This window comes from Pygoscelis adeliae, unplaced genomic scaffold (genome assembly GCF_000699105.1).
Source record: "Pygoscelis adeliae isolate BGI_AS28 unplaced genomic scaffold, ASM69910v1 Scaffold105, whole genome shotgun sequence".
NCBI classification, from domain to species: Eukaryota; Metazoa; Chordata; class Aves; order Sphenisciformes; family Spheniscidae; genus Pygoscelis; species Pygoscelis adeliae.
This window is the reverse complement of record NW_008824807.1, coordinates 1,105,487-1,114,981: the sequence shown is the minus strand read 5'-3', so window position 1 is coordinate 1,114,981 and position 9,495 is coordinate 1,105,487. Positions and strand designations below refer to the sequence as shown.

Genomic DNA, 9,495 nt, shown 5'->3' with positions numbered 1-9,495 from the left:
CAGGGCGCCCCCCCCCGCCCCGCCGGCTCCCACCAGCAGCACGGTCTTTCCACCTGCGCGACACGGGGCAAGTCGTTCAGCCGCCCTCGGCTGCAAAGGTGCTAGCATCAGGCTCCAGCGGGCCGCAGAGCTGGAGCGTCTACGCGAACTCCCCCCCCCTTTACCCACTATCAAAGCCCTCCAGAAGAGCCAGCAAAGCGGCTGACGACAGGCCAGTGCCGTGTGCCTGCACAACCACAGCAGCTGTGGCATTACGGGCAACTCTTTCGGAGGCCATGCAGTAAGACAAACCACAGGTTTGAAGTTGTTTCCTGGCGACTCTCTAATTCTAGTAAGCAAATACTGCTCTTCCGGTTTTCTGGTATTTTATTTGCACAAATCCTTTCATTCATATTCGTTACTAAGTACATTTGACCTCCTGTTTACGGTTCTGTTACAGAAATCCTTGTCTCAACAATTATGGATCACTACGAGAGACTACTTCTGAAATGCTGCCTTAAACTAACAGCATCTTCACACGCTGTAAAGCCACTTGTTTAAATCTGCCATTTCAATGTTAGCATTTACACGGTACAACCCAAACCAAAAGATTTGCTCAGCAGTTATTTACAGGAAGACCTGGATTTCTCCAACTGTTCACGCTAATCAAAATTGAGTGAAATCCCAAAGTGGTGTTTGTATTTTTGGTTTTGAAGACTCAGATGTCTCAGGTGGCTTCAGTGAGATTGAATCCACTGATGGCAGGTAATCCCTGCCTAATCTCCACAATCCATAGGACTGAAACCCATTTCTGCAAATATTACATCCAGATCTCACTGAGGTTCCTCACTAGCAGGAGACAAATATACATCGTGTGGGAAAACAACACAAACCAGAAAACACAACAAGGTGAGATTATATTTGTCTGTCAGTCAGGACTAAAATTGAGAAAATTAGTTAGGCTAAAATTAATGTAATAATTATGCTAGAAGGTCTCACCTAAATCTTCAAGAAGCTCCATCACAGCACACGCTGTAGGAGGAACTAGACAGTCGCAGGCATCGCCACGTACCAAGCGTCCTAGGTTTACATCAGATAATCTGCAGTGGAAAAATACGGCAATTTAAAAAAAAAAAAAAGTTTGTGCAACATAAATCCTCAGTAAAGCTTGTAACATGGCTAACAGCTAATCCCAAGAGCAAACATGTCTCATGAAAGTAAATCCTTTGACAGTCATGTACTGTGGCTAATTTGTATCACCCCACATCCCAGCTAGACGAACACTGAGCCTCAACAGAGGCCCGGAAAGGGATCTGTGAGTTAGAACAAGTAACATGAGCCCATGATACACGGGCGGCTCTTCACTCATCGCGGTGGGCTGCCCACAGCACACTGGGCCGAGACACCTCAGTGGCTGCAGTGGGACCAGACCAGCGCTGCCAGAGCCAAGCTGGGCCGGAGGCAATGCATCCTTCTGGGCTCGGGCTGGCTTGCTGGGGGGAACTCAGGTGTTTCTGCGCTGCACTGCCTTCTCTCCCATACACAAGGATGCTCTGAATTTTCCATTCTCTGCCAATCTCCGGTACTCCAGATAATGGAAGGATAACTAATTTGCAAGATTTTCAGATTTTTTTCCTGACATGAAAAAAAAGGAGAGAGCAAAAAAATTAAAAAAAAAGGGTAACAGTCTGCAGTCGAGAGCAAGAAGGCTGCAAGAGCAGCAAAATGCTAAGCCAGACACCTAAATTATGCCAGTGGTCTCTCCAGAGAGCAGTGCAACTCAAGACTGATTGGAAAGTTGTGTTAATGGGTCCAAACTATTATAGCCTACTCTCCGACCGCAAGAGTGTGCTGTAAGGAAGTTAAAACCTTCTCTGCAACTTTTCCATCAATCCTTCTTGTGAAAATTTTGGGGTTTGTGTTCAGTACTTTGTGACTACCATTTGTATTACTGAAGTACTGAAATACCTTAAGTATCATCAGTGAATCAGAACTTTGTTTTTGATTTCTTTGAAAAGACCATGTCCTGAATATACAGTATATAAAGATTAAAAAGATAATGATCAAAATTACTTCAGCAAAAGACTTCTCATTGATTCAGCGGCATCTTTTATCACTACTCAATAGCACAGCTAGACACACTGACTGAGGAATCCATTAATGAAAAGCAGAGGGGAAAATTGAGTTTACAGAGCCATCAGCCTTGCGTTTACTAATATTATTTCTCAGTGCTTCACTTACCCATCCACATCCTTCTCTGGTTTCACAGCGTTTAATACCTTACTGCTATATAAGCTTTCTGGAAGGTCAAGGGCAAGGCCCTGCACATTAGGATCCTCATTAAGCCTCAAGATCTCGTTGACAATCTAGGAAGTTAATAAAAAGCATTAAAGATCAGAACAACAGACAAAATAATCTAATTAGAAGGGGATAAACCCTATATTTTAAAACTACCTTATAGCCACCTTTGCTTCCCTCACATATTACTGCAACTTTTAAATGAAAAAGCAATAACCTGCTTTCCTCGTTTTGTATTTCCGTGGCCTACCAAATTAAGCCACCTGACTCTATTCTAAACATTTTGCAAAGCCAACACATTATGTGACATTACACTGCCAAAACCATTTTGTCTTTCGCGGTCCCAAATCTCAGCAAAAGCTCAACACCGTAATGGCTTCAGAAGATGCGTTTAGAAATAAGAAGCCTTGGTTAAGCCTTCGTTCAAAATAGGACCGGATCACGTCCCAACACAGAACGTGGACAAAAAGTTGTATAATTGTTTTTTCCGGCGTTACAAGAGAAAATTTATTTTATTAAACCAGTATATATTGTTACCAATTTGCCTTCTCAAAACACCCTGATCCTAAGAGCTGACAGTCATCTTGTGAGAATTGTTATTTTGAAAAGGCACTGCACAAAAGTTTATGAATTTCAAGTACTGAACCAGGTGTGAGTTCAAATGTTTTATAATTGGTCATATTTGACATCCGAGACTGTACTACCTACCCTTGATTGCTTCACCTCTAAAGTGCCATGCTGATCCATAGTGATACATGCTATTCCACTGTGACCATGAAGAATACAATGGAATAAACCATGCTGAAGTTTTCTCATGCGAGAAATGTCATGTGAGCACGTCTTTCCATCATATAAATAAAATCAGTGTGCAATCACCACAAAGCTGTATAATTTAATTGGATTAATACCCAACAGAAAATGATTACGTTTATTTTCCTTAACCAATACCGTGCCTTCCTAAAATGCTTTTCATGTAAACTATTCAATATAATTGTGAACTCTATTGCCCAAACACTTGATATGCCATCAACATTAAGCCAGGGGAATTTGCTAGGGGTTAGACCGTCTGCAACTCTGAACCAAGAGAACATGCTACGTTCATGTTAACAAAGATTATACAAGCATGTCACTGGTATAGAAATGGCCCTGTTGTTTGCTGACTTCTGAGACAGAAACAGGCATATATATTAAGACCCTGTGCCATTTGACAGCAATAGGGCTGGTATTCATTCTAATAGAAAGTAAGGATGAGTGTATACACCAGAATATGGATGTGAAAACATCCACATTTCGCTTAAAAAAAATCCTGAGATGCTACAAAATTTCGGGGGTCTACACAGCACTTAAAGGAAACAGTTCATAAATAGCCTGAATCTAATGAACGTTGAACTATATTCCTGCTTCCTGGGAAAATAATTCAGTTTTCCATTTTCATTACATTTTACTTTAATTCAGCTTTCCATCGTCACAGCATTTAAAATACTTACAACTCACGCAGGGTAAAGCAATCTTGTATTAACTTGCCTTTACTGTACGCCGGCAGTTATGGCAGAACAGTAAGTGCATGGTATTGAAATCCCTCCCGCCTTTGCAAACCAGGGAATGCAAGCTAGCATGTGGATTTTAACAGGTGAAAAAGAACTTCTTCATAGTGAGTAAGCAGGAGAGTAAGCAAACCGTTACAGACTTTATTGAAAGTAACTTTCTTCAAATAACAAAAATACCCTGCTCTTCTCTTTACATGCACAGCTCAGCCACCTCCTAAGATATTGGTTCAAAGTAACAGCAACTACTGCTGCATGCTCACTATATTTTACCTATTTCCTACTGTGTTACTCAGCAGATAAAACGCATTTACCAACAGCAAAGTGTACTTGATCTTCATTTCAAAAGCCCACCCTTCTTAAATGGGTAGCTGACTATTCATCATCCACAAAACTGGACTACTAAAACTCTTCACAGTAAGCTTCCAGAAACCTTGAGAGGAACTGTTCTTGATATTACACTGCAAGCCAGTAATATTTTAAAAACAAAGTGTACCAAATACAAAACAGTACACAAAACTCACAAGCCTGTAGGATTATCAAACTTGCCAAGCATGAGGAGGCCAGCTGGGAACAGTGGCATCTTTTACTACACAGTCCTTTGCTGTTTTTACTTTCGGATGTCTCAGAACCATGTATATTAATATGGTTTGCCACATTTAAAACATACTTGATACTAGCGCTGTGCCTCCAACCTAATGCCTTCGACAAGGTAAGAATTCAGCCCTCTAGTGATTTGAGGTGGATGATTTTTCCAATACTTTAAGCATTACAAGATCAATGAACAGGCAAATAAATTCAACCCCCTCCCCCTCTAAATCAATTAATCTTTAATTTCCCTGAATAACTTGGGCAAGACTCAAGTACAGTCACAAGAGCAACTGTGGGAGATAGGACACCCGTGCTGGTATGAGGGGATGCTGCAGTTAAATACCAGACACGAAAACAAAGCATTACTCTGCCGATTCTGCCTCAGCTTGCCGGGGGACAGCAGACAAGCCCATTAATTCCCTTTTTTCCCCACACTTGCTGATAGGGGGATAATACTTGCTACTTGAACTAAGGCAGAACCAACCCTAATTTGAGTTAATAGGGATCAGTTCAAAGTGATAATGAACGTCAGCAATAAATACAAGCTTATGACGAAAGTGGAAGAGTCCTTCAGGTACTGCAGTTACCTCATCCTTGCTGCTGCCTTCAGGGAGACAGATGTGAGTAACACGTAGACCAACCTGCCAAAAGAAAATACTTATAATTACCAAAGACAAGTAGCTCATGTTTAATAACAAGTGTATCGGCTAAAGCTTACCTCTTTGGCAAAGTTCCTGTTCATTTCTTGAATCAAACGATCATTATGTGCCTTGGGGAACAAAACAGAAACTAAGTTTTAGAACAATAAATTTACATTTAAAAATGTGAGTGCAGTAATGCACAGGTCTATGCAAGAAACGTAGTGAGGATGTCTGTGTCTACTAGTATTCAAACAAATAAAAAGCCTAGCAATTCCAAGAAAGACACAGAAGCCCATCCAGTAAATTTATTTTGGCTTGATTAATTTAAGTGTGTGTTGATATTAACCTGGCTTTTATAGACGAGAGTGGCCATTTCCTTAACGTAAGTCTACCATTTAAGAAAGGTACCAGTCTGTATCTGAAGATACCGTTCTCCATCCAGCCGTGTAACAAGGATGAAATAGGCAACAGCAATACTAGCATTTCCTGCAGCGTCCCCATAGCACCTAACAACACTGGCTTGCCTTACCACCAAAAATGAGGCAAATCATTAGCATCATATATTACAGTGAGTTCTGTCAATACAGAAGCAAGAGAAGTTTTCAGTTCCTCCCAATTGCCAGCAGGCACCCGCGCTAGGACAGAAGCGTCTCCTGGGCAGATTTACCTGGGAGACCATCTCACCCAGGAATCCTCCTCCCTGAGGTCTCTACACCTATATGCACCGTATATATTAGGATATTTAATTGTAACAATTACAACTGAATTTTACTCTTCAAGTTACTCTTGAATCTTAGGAGGCTCTTCACATATTTTCATATATTGTAACAATAAATCTGAGAATTCAATATCCAGAACTAGAAACCTCCTACCAACAGGTCAGTGAGGGTTCCACCCTCAAAGATCTTTGTGGCTTCATAACAAAATGAATAAAACACTTCTCACAGCTGTATGATTATATATAAAACCTGTCTTCCAACCCAGACAACAGGACCAAAATAAATCATTTTAAAAAGGTTCATTACAATTTCATGAGCGTATTCTACGTAGCTTTTTCCACAAGACTCAGTGCCAGTGACTTCCCGTCAGAGTTGAGCCACTCACTTCGTGGTTAGCTGCCAGCGCTGGCTTTTGTCTGTCACTAGCATCACCCAAAATGATTTTGGTTCAAGCCTGTAACAATTTACCAACCTGTTAACCCCAAATGGTTCAAGACTGCTGACAATGAAAAAAAAGAGCATTTAAAAGGACAGGCTCCGCAAAGAGAGGCAGTTCCTGTGAGGGGTTGAGGGCTTGGTCTCCATCCCCCGGCTCCCTCTCTCAGCCCAGCACTGCCTGCATCCCTGGCACCGCACTACCAGTCTCCCACTCCCCAAATCTGGCAGCCGGGGGCGAGGGGCAGCACAGAGGCTGCTGCATTGAGAACACACGTGGAGCTCACACTGTGGCGAGGGAAGAAGAGATGGGATTAAGGACAGCTCAGCAGCTGCTCCCCTATGCCAGTAAATGTGGAACTGTATCCCCACACTGACGTGTAACCACCAGGACTGCTCGAGAGGTTTATCGAGGATTCAGCCACCAGCGGTACCATGCTGTCCCCTGTAACACCCCCGCGGCACCGGCTGGGGGACGCTCACCTCGTGCGGGCGCAGAAAGTCCCTGCCCTGAACTGGTTCCCATCGCAACACGCGGAGCGGCACAGGCAAGGCCAGAGCTCAGGACGTGGGCTGGCAGAGCGCAGGGGCAGGGCAGGGGGTGCAGAGGAGCTGGCAGCGCTTCACTGAGCTTTGCAGGCCAACAGCTCCACTGCTAAGCAGGATCCTGCCGCTACATATCAGTTTTCAGCTTCAACAAAATTAAGAAGCAGCCACCAATCATTTTTTGCTGTTGCACAGCTCTGACTGAGGTTCAACACAGATAACAAGCAACATGGGTATCAATCTCGGTATCAGATCAGGTTCAGGTGGCTCGAGAAGGAAAAGAACGCATCTAAAACCATTCTAGAGCGGGCTCAGTCTGAAACTCCTCATTCCTGGTACTGCTGCAGAGGTGGCACCACGTTACGCCGACTGCTGTTACCCAAGAGCAACTGGCAAAGGAGACCGTTTCGCTGCCCTCCCTCTGCTCCTCTGGGTGCAACACAGCACGCGGAGAGCAGCATCAATCTTAAGGCTCTGCCCACGTTACCCAGTAGAGCAGTGCACCACAAGAACTAAAACAAGTCATCTTTGTACTAACCAATACATATTTAAAATGAGTTCTGCTTCAGTCCTTGCAACCAGACTAGAGCTAGGGTGACTGACAGTTGGAGAACATTGTTCGGGTGAATTTCATCCAGAAGGATCTAGGCCACATGTTCCTACAGCCACCTCATGATGCAAACCAAGTGAGGTAAATGGGGACAAGAGGGACATTCATTTAAAGCACAACCATGATCAAAACCAAAACACCGACGTAGATGCATCCCAATTGATACTAAAAGTGAGCAGGAACCTCCCTCTCCTCACACAATGCTCTCTCCCATCCTAACAATGTCCCTTCCCTCGTGTCAGCATAAAACACCCATGCAGAAAACCAGACTCAGGGACTAATGTGGCTGAAAGGAAGCCTCCCCAGACTCCTCCAGCACAGGGTGGATCACTGCCCCATCCAGCTCACGGTGCAACTGGATGGAGACAAGACAGGAATGAGAAACAACAGGTCACTGAGAAGACAGGTCACTCCTTTTCTAGCAGTCCTCAAACTTATAGCCTTAGAGGGCTATTTGAAAACATTAACCGCAACTACCCGAGGAGGGTAAGAGATGGGAGAGCTTGTTCAATCAGCCTCACTAGAAGAACTACTGAAATAAAGTTGGTGCTGCATTTCTCACATTCACTATTAATACTTAAAAAATATTTATAGTTAGGTTTTAAAATTAAAACCTACTGGGTCAGAGATTCAGTGTGCGCCCACTCAAAACCAACACCACCATCCTAGGAAACAGGACAAAAATATTTTTGCCTGCACGGCTCTAGGTCCCCCTCTGAATGGCAAACATCCCCAGTTTCTTGGCCTTGAAACCTTAAGAAATCTGAAGAGGAACATATCTCAGCTTTGCAGGGATAGCAATCCTCATCTACGAGTTTGACTGCCTACCTCAAAGATGGCAGCGCCGTTGGGATGGAAAGGAAAGCTCTTCACGGCATTAGTAATACAACAGCTCTCAATTACTATGAGATTGCTTCACCTTAGAAGGCGCTGCTACTTCTAAAGCATACTGACATTTTACACAGAACATTTATTTCACACAGGCCCTTCTGAGCTGACTGGGAGTTCTCAGTGCGGTTATCCTCTCCCTAGGACAGCAGTAATGCAGTCACATAAGCTACAGCTGCCCAAAGGCAACAAGGCTGGCAGGCAGCAGCAGGGTCTTTCCTTAACCCTGGCAATGTTACTTCAGGGGTGGGAAGTGAAGGGAGGCCCACGTTTTCAGGCACATAAACACTTTTTTCAGGACTGCAACAAAAGCTTCGAGCTAAATAAAGGTTGAGAACAACCGCTTTGACTTTAACTTAGGTACCTCAATCAACTTAGACAACCTGTGAGAAAAGGCGATCTGTACTTATAACGGGGAAGACTGTGTTAGCAAAGGGAGGAAGGGATGAAATTGTTCCCTTCCTGTGCAAACTTTTCCCACAGCCTGAAGTTTGCTGTGGCTGCTTCAGGCCTGGAGAAGAGCTTATGAGACTGAAAACTCTTCAATCTACAGTCTGGCAGGATTACCTCCTCCTATCACTTTGCTTGAATAGAAGTTACTTTCTGCATCGTGCACTTCTGAAGTTTCAGACAAGCAATGGTACCGAAGGGGATCTCTCGCAGGCAGCTAGCACGCAGACATACTTTACCTGAACAATGGCAAGCGTTGGCTCAAGCTGAGGGTTTTCTCTCTTAAGAGAGGCCAAGGATTTTTTTGCATTCTCAGTGATTTTGCTGCAACACAATAACAACAGGCAAATCTTTAGCAAAATAAACCTTCCTAACATCAGTCAGCAGAAACCTATGTTAGTCAGCACTATGGAATAAATGCTTAGGCGCATACACTTTTAATCATCAAAATTACGCATGCATGTAAACTGTGAAGGCTGGTGTTCAGCAGTCAGGTACAGAAAACCCTAACAGACCAGAACACCTTTGTTTTACAGCTGTGTGTGTCATTGCTCCCACATGCTCAAAACTTTATAGCCAGCCTATGCCATTCCATGAGAAGGCTCGTCCAGCCCCACCACGGGAAGCGCAGCAGGGATCCACCACCCCCAGCCCTCGGCTCAGGTGGGTCCTTCGTTTCCATACCCTAGGCCCGGGTGGCGACAGAAGCAGAGGCCTTCACACCTGGGGCTGCTACAGCTTGACACAGGCACCAACAGCCCTAACAGCAGCAACCCCGCCCCTTTTCATGGATG

The 9,495-nt window shown here is 44.0% G+C and overlaps 1 protein-coding gene across 1 annotated transcript in view; it reads right to left on the bottom strand.

The window, feature by feature from the left end:
• The window catches only part of MTHFD1L (methylenetetrahydrofolate dehydrogenase (NADP+ dependent) 1-like), a 157,618-nt gene extending 148,540 nt beyond the window's left edge, over nt 1–9,078 (bottom strand). The window contains exons 1-5 of the mRNA XM_009324158.1: nt 8,941–9,078; nt 5,131–5,181; nt 5,000–5,053; nt 2,221–2,345; nt 979–1,079 (exon numbers count right to left, since the gene is read on the bottom strand). Coding sequence (XP_009322433.1) covers nt 979–1,079; nt 2,221–2,345; nt 5,000–5,053; nt 5,131–5,181; nt 8,941–9,078 — 469 coding nt within the window. The remainder of the gene's footprint in view (nt 1–978; nt 1,080–2,220; nt 2,346–4,999; nt 5,054–5,130; nt 5,182–8,940) is intronic.
• Nucleotides 9,079–9,495: the final 417 nt, after the last annotated feature.